At 39.0% G+C, this 19,240-nt stretch overlaps 2 protein-coding genes across 9 annotated transcripts in view; both read left to right on the top strand.

The window, feature by feature from the left end:
* Window positions 1-19,240, top strand: part of LOC110450900 (protein kinase C-binding protein 1-like) — a 67,882-nt gene that overhangs the window by 5,337 nt on the left and 43,305 nt on the right. For 4 of the 8 annotated variants that reach the window (XM_021498688.1, XM_021498686.1, XM_021498687.1 and 1 more), the window contains exon 1: window positions 15,867-16,072. The exons of 2 other annotated variants lie outside the window; for them this stretch is intronic. The gene's annotated coding sequence lies outside the window, so the exon portion shown is untranslated. Of the gene's footprint in view, window positions 1-4,814; window positions 4,934-11,555; window positions 11,653-15,866; window positions 16,073-19,240 lie in introns of those variants that run through there. 2 more of the 8 variants (XM_021498684.1, XM_021498685.1) reach the window with 2 other exon arrangements.
* On the top strand, window positions 8,591-9,211 carry LOC110450940 (G protein-regulated inducer of neurite outgrowth 1-like; the record flags this gene model as incomplete). Its single annotated transcript, XM_021498754.1, is given in 1 exon segment — window positions 8,591-9,211. A coding segment is annotated over 1 exon segment (621 nt), but the record flags the coding sequence as incomplete, so codon positions are not given.

Raw genomic sequence — 19,240 nt, 5'->3', positions numbered from 1 at the left:
CCATTTTACTACGGTAAACCTCCGGTCAGTTCGAACAAAATTGAATAAATATTGTCAATCCTGTTAGAATTACACGAAATTATAGCCGCTGCAATAAAGAGTAGTTCGAACTATCCCAGTTGACATCAGCAAAAATCACGGCAAACAGTCAAGTCGTTGATATGGAACAACGACGGCCTTATTACGATATATATTTGCAAATTTGGAGATGAGTAATTGTATGTATATATCTTTCTTATATTTACTTACATATTAATAATCAATTATTAAGTTCAATTGCAAAGCATAGACAAGTATGTAGGCCGCAAAGCAGTAGATGTTTTCTCGATTATTGACGAAAGTTCAGTTGTACTGATAGGAATGCGGATGTCATATGGCCATGTCATAAATATGGTGATAAAACCTAAACGTGCTGTGATTTGTCAAAACAATGGGAACATACCTATTCTATTCCATTTTTATGCTCCCTAACATTTTTTGGGGGAGCATGTAGTTGCTGCTATGTCCGTCCGTCCGTCCTTTTCGTGTCTGGAGCATAACGTTACCCACATTTAAGCTATGATCATGACACTTGGTGTGTGCATCACTCAAACTAAGACGATGTGCACTGTACCAAATCCAGGGCCCACAACTTCTTATTTTCAAAGTTATTGCCCTTTGCTAAAAGGTCTTGCCTGGAGCATAAATTTGCCCGCATTTAAAATAGCGGGATCATGAAACTTTCACGTGATAGGTACATCAGTCATACTAAGGTGATATGCACAGTACCAAATTCAGGTCCCACAACCCCTTAATGACAAGAGTTATTGCCCTTTCCTAAAATGTTGTTCCCGGAGCATTACTTTTCCTGGAGTTAAGATAGGATCATGAATTTTAGTTTGTACATCAGTCATACTAAGGTGATGTGCACTGTACCAAATTTAGGGCCCACAACCCCTTAATTACAGAGTTATTGCCCTTTGCTTAAATGTTGTTTCTGGAGCATAACTTTGCCTGCAGTTAAGCTAGGGTCATGAATCTTGGTGTGTACATCAGTCACACTAAGGTGATGTGCGCGGTACCGTATTATCGGTCAGCTGCCACTTAATAAAAGAGTGATTGCCCTTTGCTAAAATATCAGACACATATATATGTACGTATGTTTAAACATTATTTTTCTTCTTCCAAAATCTCCATTTCAACATAGTTCTACCAATATGTGTCATAAATCTAACCAAATACAAAATTCACGAACAGGAAAAGCCTCCAATAAAGTTGTTTTCGGGGAGCATATGTCAGTCCTACTTATACTCTTGTTTAAGTAAATTTTAAATGGTAATTATTTTATTTATCAAATTCATTGCATTTACAACTGTTTATTATTTTTGAAAAAATCTTAAACTACTTTGCACTGTGCAAAACAACTTTGATCGGAGGACTTTGGTTTTGACTTATATAGAGTCATCTGATGTCACATAACTGTGTTTGAATGTTTTCAAACTGTTAACCTTATGTGATAAATAGAATCTTACATTTGTGTCCATATCATATTGAATTCATAAAACTCATTCATTAACTTCATTATGACATACGCCGAAAGTCTTGTGTCATATCTATTTATTTAACTCGTTTAATATTTTAAATATGGCATGGACACTCATGTAACAGAACACATCACATCTCCAGCACACATGCAGACATACACACATAGGGAGATATTAGCCAGGTGGCATAGGACTAGTAGTCAGCACCTGATCAAGCAGCTCCTGCGAATTCCTAAAAATTATAATGATTAATGTTCATGTATATGCTAATTGTATTAAATGTATATCTATGGACTGTAAAGCGCATTAGAGTGGCATGATTATGTTAGCTAGATAGGTCGCTATATCAAATGTTGTATAACAAAATTGTAAGATCCTCTATTTATTAGCTCACCTGGCCCGAAGGGCCAAGTGAGTTTATGGGATGGTGTGGCGTCCGTTGGCGTCCAGCGTCAATATTTTACTTTTAAACAACTTCTTTTTAATAACCACAAGGCCTAGGGTGATGATGTTTGGCAAGAAGCAAACTAGGATGAAGGGCTACCAAGTTTGTTAAAATAAATGACCTTCACCTATATTCAAGGTCACTGGGGTCAAATATGTTAAAAACTTTAAACAACATCTTCTGAATAACCAAATGGTGCATGATGATGATATTTGGCCCATAACATGATGGGATGAAGGGCTACCAAGTTTGTTCAAATGAATGACCTTGAAGTAAATTCAAGGTCAAAGGGGTCAAATATGTCTAAAATCTTTTAACGACCTCTCCTGAATAACCAAATTACCCAGGGTGATGATATTTGGTCAGTAGCATGCTTGGATGAAGGGCTACCAAGTTTGTTCAAATGAATGACCTTTACTCATATTCAAGGTCACACAGGTCAAATGTCTAACAAAACTTTTAACAACTTCTTCTGGATAACCAAAATGCCCAGGATGTTGATATTTTGTCAGTAGCAGATTAGGATGAAGGGCTACAAATTTTGTTAAAATGAATGACCTTGACTTATATTGAAAGTCACAGGGGTCAAATATGTTTGAAACCTTTAAACAACTTCTTCTGAAAAACCAAAAGGGACAGGATGATGATATTTGGCCAGAACATGATGGGATGAAGTGCTACTAAGTTTGTTCAAATGAATGACCTTGACATTTATTCAAGGTCACATGGGTCAAATATGTTCAAAATCTTTAAAAGACTTCTTCTGAATAACCAAAAAGCCTGGGATGTTGATGTTTTGCCAGTAGCATGCTAGGATGATGCGCTACCAAGTTTGTTCAAATGAATGACCTTGAAATATATTCAAGGTTACAGGGGTCAAATATGTTTGAACTCTTTAAATGACATCTTCTGAATAACCAATAGACACAGGGTGTTGATGTTTGGTCAGTAGCAGATTAGGATGAAGGGCTACAAAGTTTGTTTAAATGAATGACCTTGACTTATATTCACAGGGGTCAAATATGTTTGAAACTTTTAAACAACTTCTGAATAACCAAAAGGTGCAGGATGTTGATATTTAGCAAGTAGCATGCTTGGATGAAGGGCTATCAAGCATTTCAATTTGAATAACCTTGACCCACTTTCAAGGTCACATTTGGTCAAATATGTGTAAACATTTTAATGACCTTATCTTAATAAACAAAAGGATAGGGTGGTGATATTTTGCAAGTTGCATCCTGAGATGAAGGGCTGTAAAGTTTTTTCAACGTAATGACCTTATTGGACTTTTAAGGTCACAGGGGTGAAATGGTTTTTAAATCTTTTAACAGGTTCTTTTGAATGACTTATAGTCATAAATACTGATATTTTGCCTGTAGCTTTATTTTAGATCACTTTTAAGGTTATAAGTGTGAGATTGACCAGGTGATCGATGCAGGCCCATTGGGCCTCTTGTTACTTTTATATCCTAAAGAACAGTTTCCCAGCTATACTATCCATTAGGCCAGAAAAGATAGGAAATTAGAAAGAGGGATGAAGTATGTTTAGTGACATATTTGAATGGGGTGAAGAGCATAGAGAGATCACATCACCTGATATGATTGTCCCTAATACCTACTTTTTGAACAAACAATTTTTAAGGTGTTTCCAGGTGTCCCAAATTGCTTGGGCAAATCTTATTGTCGTCAAAACTTGTGAAGCAGCCAAGACGTAGGGGAAAGGTGGGGATATTTTTAACTCATTCACCCCTGAAATTTCTTAAAGGACTATTCCAACCATTGAATTGGACGAGTTCAAATGTGTCTTCAGGGGTGAATGAGTTAAATGTATAGTGATTTCGATGACCTATTATTATTCAGCTATATCTTTTGTAGTAGAAGGAGAGCCAATCATAGTCCTGTTTCCACGGCAACAAACAGATAAAATATCAAAAGCACTAGAAGACCGCCTCTCCTGTCTGTGCCCCGTCTATCCCATCTAACAGGAAACAGTGTGAATTGATATCGACAGGATTGGTTAGCTTTATGTTTTTTTTTTTTTTTTAAATAACATTGAAAATGTTTGTTGATACAAAATCTTTAAATATCTCATTTATTTATGAATAGCCACGTTTGCTTGATGGTTTGATATATATATATATATTTATGATTGTTAAAATAATCATTATAAATAAATCCAGTATCCAAGTTACTGATTTAAAAGGTCCAATGTCAAGATTTTTATTGAGACATCAAAGGTATTTATGAATGCAATTCATTTACTGATATAGCAATGTCATTTATCATTCCCATGATATGAAGCAATGTAATGATAGCTGAAAATTTACTGTGATTCTATGAACAACGTTGGACACTGTGCTTATATAGAGCAGGAGTTCTGTCTTTAAGTTTAACCACGGAATTAGATTGGATGCTATCTAAGTCCATGGTTTAACAGTGCTTATTACCAAATGCCAATAAAAACTTGAGGGTAGAGACCCTTCGGAAGGGTATCCGGAAACAAACATATTTTTTTTTTTACCTGAACCAAATGTAATATGATGTATGCTGACAATGCTTTTTATATGCCAGCCGTATGCTGACAAAGCTTTTTATATTCAACAAGTATGCTTACAATGTTTTTATATATGTTAACATGTGTATACCACAGGTATGCTAACAAGACTTTGTATGAATGACCACACACAAATGTTTGCCACTAGGGTCATTTTCCCCCTGGTTTAGTACCCTGACAAAACTACACACAGAGTCACAGATGTTTTACCACAAGGTCAGCTTTAGAGATTGCTCCCTGTGGGTGCACTCAAGTGTGGAGCTACTGAAAAACCCACCTTGACACTGGGGCAATCCAGACTAGGGGAAACATGTGCTTCTGCTGCTAAGAGAAGAAGGAGGATTTGATCCCAGCCTGTTACCATGTCAACATTTTGGTAACCATATAAGCACATTTGGAATAAGACAGCTAGGTATATATATATATATAAACAAGTTTGTATGATGCAATGGAGCTGCTACCGTTATCAGTTTCCTTATTGTAAATTTGTACTGAGTACTGCACTAGTAAGCAGATGGGGAGATTGGCCTAACAAGGTCACCATTAATGCATTTGGGGGAATATCAGGTAAACCAAATGTATCTAATGAAATGGAGCTGCTACCATTTCAATTCAGTTTTTGTTGTACTGATTATTGCACTAATAATAGTATATTATTGTACTGGAAGTTTGGGAGAGTGGGGTGGGGTGGGGTGGGTGNAGTACATTAAGGGCTAAGACAGCTGAACCCAATTGGTCTGATGCAATGGAGCTGCCACTGTTTCCATTCAGTTTCTTTAGTGTTCTGAGTATTACAATAGTGATAGAATATTTAAGAAATAATCAATATATTTGCGTGCATTATGGTGGAATATATAACGAGGGTGAGAAAATGTTGGTAAATATAATTAACGAAGGCCGCTTCGGCCTGAGTTAATTATTTTTCCAACATTTTTGAATCCCGAATATCATAGCAAAATTGAAGGCATGTTGCAAGCTATTTGTCTTTGGTGAAAGAAACACCTGACCAATCGCTAGGATAATACCTGTCCTTTTTAGTTAAAGGGGAGCGATACCTGACTTCAAAGCAAGTCTTTGTTTCCATTAGGAAACTGCGAGATTCTTTTGATATACATCACAGGATCAAACTAGTCTTCCTGTCTCATGCACAAGGTGGCGCACACTGATCGAGCCTTCAATTTTGATATGATATATTCCAGGGGTGTAGAGAGCTAAATTAAGTGTAACTAACCCCTTGAGTGTCAATGGAAGGTAGGCAGGGAATTCATGTTCGAAATTTAAGTATAAGGAGTGCAAGTTTTAATTAACTCATTCACCACTGAAATTTCATAATGAACTATTCCAAACTTTGAATTGGAAGAGTTCAAATGCATATTCAGGGGTGAATGAGTTAAGGTAAAGGATACCAGGGTACCAGCATTAGTTAAACTAATTTATACTGGGAAATTTTCGCCGCTGATTAATTTTCGTCTTTTTTGCCCGCCGTAATGGGTGTGAATTTATCATTATAGCGAATATTAGCAAACAACATAACATGCATAGTAATCAAATATAAAGGGCGAAATTAACGCTGGGCAAATTCTGCTGAAGGGCAAAATTTTGAGGAGGCGAAATAAAAAAACCTGAAAAAATGCAAGGGTCAAATTAACACAGGACTATTACAGTTGCAATATAAGCTAACACGTTACTGGAATTGCGATACAGAAATGAACACAACATATATGTTTTTTACTTTTTAAGCTGACTTGTATAATAGTTAGAAAAACGTAAGTCTGTACATGTGGGTTAGTGTATTAAACAAAAAATAAAATCCATAACACCTGTATGTAAGAGAGAAAGATATCTCAACAACCTGAAGGTATGATAAATAGAATCTATAACTCTTGTATGATGAGACATGGAAATCTCAACCTGAAGGTATGATAAACAGAATGTATAACAGATGCATGTAAGAGGGGGGGAGGNATAGAATCTATAACTTTTGTATGATGAGACATGGAAATCTCAACCTGAAGGTATAATAAACAGAATCTATAACAGATGATACATATCTTAACCTGAGGGTATGATCAATAGAATCAATAACTCTTGTATGATGAGACATAGAAATCTCAACCTGAAGGTATGATAAACAGAATGTATAACAGATGTATGTAAGATAGATACATATCTTAACCTGAGGGTATGATATATAGAATCTGTAACAAGTGTATAGTGAGACATGAAAATCTCAACCTGAAAGTATGATAAATAGAATCTTTAGCAAGTGTATGTAAGAGAGATAAATCTCTTAACCTGGTATGATAAACAGAATCTATAATACCTGAAAGTAAGAGAGATAAATATCTCTACCTAGCTAGGGGGTATGATTTATAAAATTTATAACAATTGTATAAAGTGTGATATGGAAATCTCATCCTTGCTGGGGGTGGGGTGGGGGGGGGGGGGTATAATAAAAATAGAATCTTTAACTCCTGGTATGTTCTAGGGCTGTTACTGATCATGGTATATTGCTCAAGTGCCTTAAGGATCCTTGTTTCACTACACTGTGGTTTGTCCTACATACAGTATTACCTCCCCTTAACTTCCCTTTGGTTACAACTGTAGCACAGTTTGGCCAGGACACTTTCATTGACAAGTTATCTCAATCGGTTAGTGTAGTTGAATAACAATTTGAAGATCAGGGTTCAAATCTCGGTCTAGCCCGCCAAAGTTCTACTCCCAGGACACTTGTGTGGATTGTATTTGTTTTTCCTATATAGAGTAACCTCCCCTTAACTTCCGTTTCGATACGACCAGGTAGCTCAGTCGTTTAGAGCGATAGATGCAGGGTTCGAATCCCGGTCTAGCCATGATGAAATTTTACGCTCGGAACACTGTTGTTAACGTTGTTGATTATATTTTATTTTTATTTCATCTTTATTGTTTCTTATAAATTTCCGACAAGGTATGGTTTTCTTTCCAGAAATGAATTATCAAAGCTATAGTACATCATGGCGGAAAAAACAATTTCCAATGCGTTACTTACAGTTTTTTGAAATGATAAGGGGATCCTAAAAAATGCATCTGGCCTGTCTACATGTGGAAGCCTTTTCTGAGGACTTGAAAAGGTTGCCACGAGGGGCAGTACTAAGGCGATGCGTAGCTGGCTTTACACTCGTATGCAGGTGAATCCACCAACAGAAAAACAACAAAGCAATAGAACTGCTTGTTGCACCCCCTTTTCCCCCTACCAAAGCCCTGGCCTAGCTGGACCCGCTGCTTAATGAATTTACTGCGGACAAGTGTAAGCTATGACCATGGTAGGCAAAACCGTCCCTGATGACTAATGGAATCTTCCCCTGCCTGGAGGGTGTGACAGAGAAATCTCCAATCCGAGGGGTGATATTTTTCAGTTGTCTAACCCGAGGTTCTGCCGAGGGTTAGACAACCAAAAAAATCACACTGAGAATTGGAAATTTCTCTGTTACACCCTCAAGGTAGCTAGGGGATGATTGTTTTTCTCCCATCCTATTTATTCAGTCACAGCTCCACCGACAGTAGTCTGCCATGTTTGTAAACAAAAACACAAGTTGGGTATGCATATCGTCATTCACTTTTGATGACATCATAATTACCTGTGAAACTTTTAATGACATCACAATTGAATACGTGCTAATGAGCACGAGGCTATCTCTCCCTAGGGGGTGACAAGTTGAATTTTCCCGCTTAAAACGGGAGACACACCAGTAAAGGGTGGGAGAAAAGCTGATCTTTGACTCTGGTGTTCAGCAAGGAGCTGTGCTAGAACCAAGGAAGTACTGTAGCTATTAGCAAACAGTTAGTGTTACATTGACCATATCAGAGTATCATTGAATCATTAAATTAGAATCAATGAAAATACAGGTTTACATGTCTGTTATTTAGAACATGACCAGGCTTACCCTGGGTACCTCATTTGTTGAAAAAGTGGATTTGTGTGACAATAGCTAGGCTGTCATAGAAATTCTTATTCACAGCCTAGCTATACAGCTGATTTATTTTGCCCCAGCATATTTGAGATTGTCTTTCAAAGTCTTGTTATTTGACAATGCTATACTGTGGCAAGGACAAACCACTGTCCTCAGGCCAGGACAAACCACTGTCCTCAGGCCAGGACAGGTCCCTAAGCCAGGACATACCAATGTTCCTAGGCCAGGTCATACCACTGTCCTCAGGCCAGGACATACCAATGTCCCTAAGCCCGGACATACCACTGTCCTAAGGCCAGGACATACCACGGTCTCCAGGCCAGGACATACCAATGTCCTCAGGCCAGGACATACCACTGTCTCTAGGCCAGGACATACCACTGTCTTCAGGCCAGGACATACCAATGTCCCTAGGCCAGGACATACCACTGTCCCTAGCCCGGGTCATACCACTGTCTTCAGGCCAGGACATACCACTGACTCTAGGCCAGGACATACCACTGTCCCTAGGCCAGGACAAACCACTGACTCTAGGCCAGGACATACGACTGTCCCTAGGCCAGGACATACCACTGTCCCTAGCCCGGGTCATACCAATGTCTTCAGGCCAGGACATACCACTGACTCTAGGCCAGGACATACCACTGTCTCTAGGCCAGGACATACCACTGTCTTCAGGCAAGGACATACCACTGTCTCTAGGCCAGGACATACCACTGTCTTCAGGCCAGGACATACCAATGTCCCTAGGCCAGGACATACCACTGTCCCTAAGCCAGGACATACCACTGTTCTTAGGCCAGGACATACCACTGTCCCTAGGCCAGGACATATATATATCCCTAAGCCAGGACATACCAATGTCCCTAAGCCAGTACATACCACTGTCCCTAGGCAAAGACATGCCACTGTCCTCAGGCCAGGACATAACACGTGCACTGTCCCTAAGCCAGGACATACCAATGTTCCTAGGCCAGGTCATACCACTGTCCTCAGGCCAGGACGTACCACTGACTCTAGGCAAGGACATACCACTGTATCTAGGCCAGGACATACCAATGTCCCTAAGCCAGGACATACCACTGACTTCAGGCCAGGACATACCACTGTCTCTAGGCCAGGACATACCACTGTCTTAATGCCAGGACATACCAATGTCCCTAGGCCAGGACATACCACTGACTCTAGGCCAGGACATACCACTGACTCTAGGCCAGGACATACGACTGTCCCTAAGCCAGGCATACCACTGTTCTTAGGCCAGGACATACCACTGTCCCTATGCCGGGACATACCACTGTCTTCAGGCCAGGACATACCACTGTCTCTAGGCAAGGACATACCACTGTTCCTAAGCCAGGACATACCACTGTCCTCAAGTCAGGACATACCACTGTCTTAATGCCAGGACATACCAATGTCCCTAGGCCAGGACATACCACTGACTCTAGGCCAGGACATACCAATGTCCCTAGGCCAGGACATACCACTGTCCTAAGGCCAGGACATACCACCGTCTTCCAGGCCAGGACATACCAATGCCCCTAGGCCAGGACATACCACTGTCCTAAGGCCAGGACATACCACCGTCATCAGGGCAGGACATACCAATGTCCCTAGGCCAGGACATACCACTGTCTTTAGGCCAGGACATACCACTGACTCTAGGCCAGGACATACCACTGTCCCTAGGTCAGGACATATATATATCCCTAAGCCAGGACGTACCACTGTCTTCATGTCAGGACATGCCACTGTCCCCAGGTCAGGACATACCACTGTCCCTAAGCCGGGACATACCACTGTCTTCAGGTCAGGACATGCCACTGTCCCCAGGTCAGGACATACCACTGTCTTAATGCCAGGACATACCAATGTCCCTAGGCCAGGACATACCACTGTCCTTAGGCCGGGACATACCACTGTCTTCTGGCCAGGACATACCACTGTCCCTAGGGCAGGACATATATATATCCCTAAGCCAGGACGTACCACTGTCTTCATGTCAGGACATGCCACTGTCCCCAGGTCAGTACATACCACTGTCCCTAAGCCAGGACATACCACTGTCCCTAGGACAGGACATATCACTGTCCCCAGGCCAGGACATACCACTGTCTTAATGCCAGGACATACCACTGTCACTAGGCCAGGACATACCACTGTCCCTATGCCGGGACATACCACTGTCTTCAGGCCAGGACATACCACTGACTCTAGGCCAGGACATACGACTGTCCCTAAGCCAGGCATACCACTGTTCTTAGGCCAGGACATACCACTGTCCCTAAGCCAGGACATACCACTGTCCCTAGGCCAGGACATACCACTGTCCCTAGGTCAGGACATATATATATCCCTAAGCCAGGACATACCACTGTCTTAATGCCAGGACATACCACTGTCCCTAGGCCGGGACATACCAATGTCCCTAGGCCAGGACATACCACTGTCCCTAGACCAGGACATACCACTGTCCCTAAGCCAGGACATACCACTGTCCTAAGGCCAGGACATACCACCGTCTTCAGGCCAGGACATACCAATGTCCCTAGGCCAGGACATACCACTGTCTCTAGGCCAGGACCTACCCTTGTCCCTAGGCCAGGATATATCAAAGGACTTTACAACTGTCCCTAAGCCAGGACATACCACTGTCTTCAGGCCAGGACATACCACTGTCTCTAGGCCAGGACATACCATTGTCCCTAGGCCAGGATATATCAAAGGACTTAAAACTAGTAGTTGTTATTCCCTGCTTAATGTGCAGCATTGCGGTTAAGGGCAACACCTGGTAACCCATTGTCAGTATAATGTAAATGGATGGAGCACTATGTTAATGCCTTTGGCATGGCATTTCAGTGAGGTAGCACTCTAAAGTCAGCATAGGATCATACCCCTCCTCTTGCACACACGCATACATTACACTTACAGAGGCACATCCTTAAATGAACTTTGCTGTTAATAAGAAGCTTAACTCAATGAACTTCAGCAAACCAATCCTTCATGATTCAGATGCTTCTCATGCATATTAAAAAACATGTGCTTTTATTATAGCTTGATGCATTGTAAACTGTGACTCCCTGGTTCTGGAACATTCCTGTCACCTCAGTGTCCAGCTTTCCACAATCAAAACAGGTGCCGGAGTTCTGCCACTCGTATTCGTTGAAAATCCTGTCATGTAAGCATTCTGCCTCTGATGGTTTTGATCTCATTGTTATGTATTTACATCAACAAGTCCTGTATTTGTGTAACAGAAGAAGGAGGAATACAACGACCAGACCGGGATTTGAACCCGGGACCTACTTTTTAAGATCACAAGGGTCAAATGTGCTTTAAACATTTAAACAACATCTTCTGTAATAACAGGAGGCCCTAGGTGATGATATTTGACCAGTAGCATGCTGGGATAGAGTACAGTATAACATTTCATTTAGTCTGGAACATTCTTATGCCTACTCAGTATATGGCAATATTTGCAAAATAACATTTGTTAGAATGTTTTCCCATCATTGCTCAAATATCTTGGTGAGCAATACAGGCCATCTGGGCCTCTTTTTTATTTACCCTGGATGCAGTCTGTCTGGTTCAACTTACTCCCATTGCTCAAGTCTAATGTGGTTGGAATTGGTCAAATATGTTTTTTCTAACAGTCTTTGGAACTTTGGCTAAATTTAATAATAATAATAATAATAATTTTAGGTTCTTATATACCGCTTTATCACAACCTAGCTAGCAAATTAGTATATGTGGTTATAGGGCCTTTAATAATGCAACCAGACAATATCTTTCTCAACTCCCTGGGGAACATACAGCCGGTGCTGCCATTTCGGTACTCACAGCTAACATTCTACAATTCTAGCACTGCCCAACCACATACTCATTTACAGCTGAGTAGACTTGAACAATCGGAGTAAAGTATGTATCTTGTTCAAAGATACAAAACACAGTGCCTTGCCATGACTCAAACCTACAACCCTTCTGTCACGGGTCAGCGTCCTACCACTAGACTAGTATAATGGCTTCCCCTGCGAAATGATTATGAATAATTCATGAAACTTCATGAACNTCTGGTAGTCAAAAATTGACATACCTTCCTGGGATGTAAGTCTATTATATTAGCCCCTGGGTATGTGTTGCTGGGGTGTAAGTGGCGTCCGATAACATTTCACATTGGATTTAAACTTACTCTGTTCCTCACAGATCCTTTTGGTAAGCTTGTACATTTCTACACATTAAATTGTATGCTGAATATATGCCCCCAAACTTTTTCAAAAAAATTCAATTCGATTAAATTCAGCAGTTTGTGATATTAATATGTTAAAATGTCGGAGCATTTAAGTGACATGCAATCGGTTTAAAATCATTATAGATAATCGGTTTGGGTAATGGTAGGGGAATCTCAACCAGAGGTGGAAGGGCCTTTTAAATTGCCAAACACGAAGCACCTGCCAAGTGTTTACCCCCGAGATTTGAGATTCCCTATCTCACCTCCAGGGGGTGAATGATTCTTTTTCTCTTATAGGCTGTTCACCATATCATATATATATATATACACAGTGTGTAGAGATGTAACGATTCACCGATGCATCGATGAATCATATCATATCAGGAGTGATGGTGCATCGTGGCATTTGCCGATAGTATCGCGATTCTTTAAAAAAATCTGCTTTAGTGACCTATACCTCGATATCTCAATATCCCCTCCTCCCCGGTGACACGTGAGTCCAATACGTGAATATTAACAGTATTGACCAATCACACAAAATTCATTTTTAACGTGCATTTCTTCTTGTTCTATCACCGAAAAGAAAGACAATTTCATAAATAAATATGAAAATAAATATGCTTTACAATCTACAAGATAAATTACTTAAAAACAAATGAATTCAGCATGGAATAAAAACACTTTCGATTTGATTTATATCAATTAAGGGTGTCAAATCAACGAAATCTATGGTAACAGCTGGTTTGAACAGAAAGTTGTGACAAGTATCGCGATACGTATCTTATGGTGACCCATATCGTATCGTATCATCACAACCCTTGCGTTACACACCTGTACTAATGGGTGTATCTCACATTGGGAAAAGGATGGATACAGGGGTAGGTACTCTTCTGTGAATTGTGAGAGAGTAATAGAATCAACCCTTACCTTGAGGCATCCACGATGTCCAGGGGTTACGCTTGGTGTAGAGAGCGAAAGTGCGCGTAGCCCCTGGAAATCAAGGATGACCTTGAGGGTGTGACCGAGAAATCTCCAACCCGAGAGAGGATATTCTTGATTGTATTACCTGAGGCTTTGTCGAGGGTAAGACATTCGAGAATATCATCCCGAGGGTTGGAGATTTCTCTGTCACACCCACAAGGTAGAGGATGATCGTTTTTCTCCCATCCTGTTTCACTCGCAAATCTGCCGACAAACGGTGATTGCATGAAATATAAGCAATCATTGCATGTTTTTCCAGCAAATCCAGAGTTGTCTTTCATCGTCTGCTTCTGTTGATGGGACGTCAATGTATTGATGCCGTGACATCATGCTATTGTAATGACTTAGATCAGGCCAGTCTGCACGAGGCTAGTTCCGCCTACGGGGTGACAAGTTGATCTTTTCCAGCTTAAAAGGGAGACAAACCTGTGAAGGGTGAGAGAAATAAAAAAGACCGGAACGCGATCTGTCAGACGACATTAGAAGATAGCTGCTGATGAATGTTTCTCCTCCGTTACATCAGAAAATTTCCAAAACTGTTCGAGGATAAAGATGCTGTTAACACATAAAAAGGCCATTGAACACGCAGTGCATGTCCTCCATGCTTATTATCAGAAAAACAACCTAGACGATTTCTTCGAAAGCTACGATGCTGAACTGTTGAATTCAAACCTCGCTAAATTTTACACGGAGGCTCGTGTACAAAAATCAGAACTTCAAGTTTTGTTTTGTTTTATTATATTGTTGAAGCATATAATAAAACAGTTTTGGGATTTTGTGCTGGTAAATATGATGTGATATGAACCTGAAAAACTGATATTGCATGACCTCAGCTTCGCCTCAGTCATTCTTTCAGGTTCATATCACATCTTGCCAGTAGATATATTCTTATATAGTGTTTTAAACTGAAGGCATGATTTAAATCATACTTGCCAACCTTTTGAACTGTCCATGGGGGATATTCTGCTTGCTCAAAAGTAAAACAAATAATTATTTACCTGCTAGAGACAAAACCATTCTTTAAATTGACAAATTTTGAGTTGTTCTTTGTCACGAACGCATTTGATGTTAGAATTAGAAAATCCACTGGTTTGAAATATTATAAATTTAAGGGTCTAAAGTTAGGAGTCTCCTTCCTTTAAAATAGGGAGAGTTGGAAAGTAATAAATGTACATTAAATACTACATTTAAGGGTCTAAAATCTGGAGTCCCTCCTAAATAGGGAGATTGAGTTGGCAAGTATGTTAATACTAAATAACTATATTGTTTACTAAACCAACATTACTAAATTTTGTTATGTGCCATTAAACTATTCCAAAATTGATAAATATATATATGTGTGTTGAACTTTTTAATGAGCAAATTGTGGGCATCCAATGCGTTTAAGTGTTATATTTTCACGCCCTTTCCAACTATCGACGTTGATTACCAAATATGTACTGGGATAAGGCCAGGTATAGTATTGACGATGAAGTATATAGCTTTGTGTTTGTTAATGGTGGTCTTAATTGAGTTTAATTGTCAGTCCTCGGGTTATTGTTGACCTTTTGAATTTGCAGTTTCTTCTCGGCTGCCTGTAACAGTCAACATTAAACATCGGCTTATGATCGAGATGTGATACAGTTTTCAGCTATTTTATGTGTGTTTACAGGATTAAAATGGAATATTATATTTTACAAAGATGATATTCTATGCCAACAAGAAACTAATTATTAAAACAAAAACGATTGTAATTGTGTTGGAAAACCATGTTTGCCTAAAAGTAGCAGAATGATCTTCAAAAATTATAAAATTGTACATTGTGGTACATGAGTGAAGGAATATACTGTAATTTGTCACTCGGTTTATTATGTATTTTACTCCTTTTTGGATGTATGCTTAATATTTTAATTATTCAGCACAAAAGTCAACAAATTTGTGCTTAATATAAGTCAGTGAAATGGCTGTATAACACACCTCACAAAATATTATATTAAACAATTACCCTGTGGGGGGCCCCCATGGCCTCGTATTTCAACAAAAGTCTTTTGATAAGCACCTTTATAGCCACTCCTGTGCCTAGCCAATGGGAGCTGGGTAACCATGACTACAGTCATTCAATCAATAGAAGTTGGGAGCTAAGCTCCGCCCACTTGAGTCAGACTTGACACTTGATGAGATGTATGTATACAGCTGCAATCTATATGCTGGCCTGAGCTATTGCCAGGGTGAAGGTCACCCAGGGAGAAAATTTAGCACATGTGTGTCTGCAAGCTATTGAGAGGCTCACTGAGACAGACAAGATGGAAGGCTGTATACAAGAATGAGACAGGCCAGAGTTTGACAGAGTCATCAAGCTTCTGTTACCGACTTTAACTTACACACGTTTGTACATCTGGGGTACTATTTAAAGGTATAACAATATGCTTGTGTACTACTTGTTTATATACTGGTATATATATACACATACACACACACACACATATACCAAGCCTGGTATTAAGAGTGAATGTGTAATTTATATCAGAGGGGTGCTGTACTGAATGGCAGTCCAAATGTTCAAAAGATAAATACTCGTCATAACTAAATGATTCTGTCATTTTAGCAGGAGACAATATGTATAAATTCATATGTGATTGCGGTTTTCTTGTATCAGAGTGAAGCTAACAGTATTTTAATTCGGTTAATTTTGATGTCCTAAGTATATAATTTCTCTCAATGAATTAAGTAACAAAAAACATGTAACATGGAGTTCGACATTTTATGAGAATTTTCATGATGTCATAAAAAATTACCATAGTATATCATACAATATAATATAAAATTTGATACTAAATATTCTTACTTCATGAATTACAATAAGTTTAATGTAATATAAGTACCATGTGTATATTTCATGTAGATTAATTTCCTTAGCATGTGTTTACACAATAATCAGTGTATATATAGATTGTATAATATTTAACTAATCCATGTTAATTTGTCAGCAGATTTTAAGGTAAAATTGGCCTATTTGCAATTTCCCTATTATAAGCTGGTATTCTTGTGTACAGGCCATGTATTAGTATTAATATTCTGTACAAAGTTCTACAGAATAAAAATCAATACATGTATAAGCTAGTACAGAAGTATACAATAATCCATGTGTCATCTACCCGAGGTTTAAGACGGTTTTGTGTTGAGTTGTATGTGTGTAGTGCAAGTTTTCAATATTTGCTATGAAAATGTAGGTTGAGCAAGTTTACTTTTCAAAACCTGCCTGTGGGCTATACATGCATAGTAAAGCGTTTGAAATTCTACACCCATGATCATATGATAAGTTAAATGTTCCTTACTATATACTGCGAGTCTACAAGGAAGACAATCTGAAGACTTTCAATTTTGCTAACAGACATTTAAACTGTACATATAGCTATATTATTAACTGATTATATTTTGGAACAACCTCAAGCTCTGTATGTGTGGCATAAAAATTAATGATAATTGCATGATAATATAACTATGACAACTGGCATATTTCATCTGCCTGCATGATCTGCCACAGGGCATATTCTATTAATTTCACAATAATTATTTCTGCAGACCTGTATCGGCCAAGAATGCGGACACATATGTAATATAACTCACAGAAACTTTTTTAAATGATGTGCCCCCCGGGACACCCATTTATCTACAAGGAATACATTGGTTGTATTCGTCATATTATAATGGGGCATATAACAGAATGATAATAAAATTCCTTATCTGACTCAGAATTACAAAAATTTAACTTTTAGAAAATTATTTATTCTCTAAAACAGATTTCTTTAAAGAATTAAATGAAATAGCAGAATATTTAAACATTGCATCAGATGCCAAAAAAATTGACTCCATAGATGTTGATGTGTCAATTTGACACCGCCATTGGATAAGTTCAGAAGAGTTACTTGTTAAAGTTAAACTCATTCACCCCTGAAATTTCACAATGAACTATTCCAACATTTGCATTGGAAGAGTTCAAATGTGTCTGCAGGGGTGAATGAGTTAAAGGGGTCTTGTAGTGATGAAGTTTTGTGATGCTACACTACACGCAAGGTGATTCTACATTAAAAAAATTGAAGACATGCATAGTTCATTTTTTATTCATTTGAAAAAAATGCTTTTGCTGTCCTTCTAAAATCGGAGAAGAAAAAATGCCATTCCTTATGAAGTTTTGATTCAGTTTCGGTTCTGACCCCAAATACCTGTGGATCCACACATGGAGGTTTATATGTCCATTACTTATAATTAGAGCTCTAAGCTTTACTTTGTAAGGCAGCATGCATGCTGTCAATGTGTCTGTTTTGAATCAAGACTGTTACATTTTTTAAATGATGTCATTTGGTATATATCCATTTTTGTACAAGCTGACAGTTTTAGCTGACGTTTCACTAAACTTTACCTGTGAAGTAGACCATCTGCTATGTCCCTGACTTCCCCTGTATTATTTAAGCTTTCGTAATTTTTTGCAGCTAGGCTACAGTCAAAACAAATACTAAAACAAATTGATGATGATGGAAAGCATGAGATTTTACTTCCGTTATTAGTTCAATTTTTGACAGGATTTTCTCCCACCCTTCACATGTGTGTCTCCTGTTTAGCGGGGAAATATTAGCTTGTCACCCCCTAGGGGGTGATAGCCTCTTGCCGATTAGCACGCCATTGTGACGTCATCAAAATGTGTCAACGGTAATAGTGATGTCATAAAAAGTGAATGACGATATTCATACCACACATGTGTTTTTCTTTACAAACATGGGTTGTGACTGAAATAATAGGATCGGAGAAAAATAATCATCTCCTACCTTGAGCGTACATGTAACAGAGAAATCTCTAACACTCAGAGTGAAGTTTTTGGTTATCTAACCTTCGGCAGAGCCTCGGGTTAGTCACAACCAAAAAACATCAACCCTCGGGTGGGAGATATCGCAGCTGTCACACCCTCAAGGTAGGGGAAGACTCTATTATCATAATGTATATATATATACATGGTGTCAATTTTTTTCACCTCTGTTTGTGACAGTTGAAAGCCACGAGTAGACAACCTGAAAAAATCTATATAGACAGCTCATAGAAAATGTGGCAGATTTTAATTGTACATAGGATTACGGTAGGCTTCTAACTTTGAGCTAGAGGGAATTTTCCTTTAGCTCAGTGGTAGAGCGTCCGACTAGGAACCCAGAGATTGCGGGTTTGATCCCCGGTGGAAGCACACTATTCTCTTTCCTGTTACAAAAATAACAATAGGATGATGTCACAGTAACTATAGAACACCAGCTGGAGAGGTAAATATGTGCTATCAGGATGATCTGAAACCAATTGCGAATGTAGATAATCAATGTTTTAACATTAGAATGGGAGAAAAATAATCACCTACTCTGGTGAGGGTTTGCCAGAGGTTTGTCCCATGGTATTGAAATTAAGGGAGAAAAATAATCTTCCCCTACTTTGAGGATGTGACTGAGAAATCTTCAACCTGAGTGGTGATTTATTTGTTTGTGGGTTAGACAACTAACCCAAAGGTTGGAGATTTTTTTGTCACACCCTCAAAGTCAGAGAAGAT

The sequence above is a fragment of the Mizuhopecten yessoensis genome, unplaced genomic scaffold (assembly GCF_002113885.1).
Source record: "Mizuhopecten yessoensis strain PY_sf001 unplaced genomic scaffold, ASM211388v2 scaffold5547, whole genome shotgun sequence".
Taxonomy (NCBI): Eukaryota; Metazoa; Mollusca; class Bivalvia; order Pectinida; family Pectinidae; genus Mizuhopecten; species Mizuhopecten yessoensis.
This window is presented reverse-complemented; position numbering and strand designations above follow the sequence as displayed.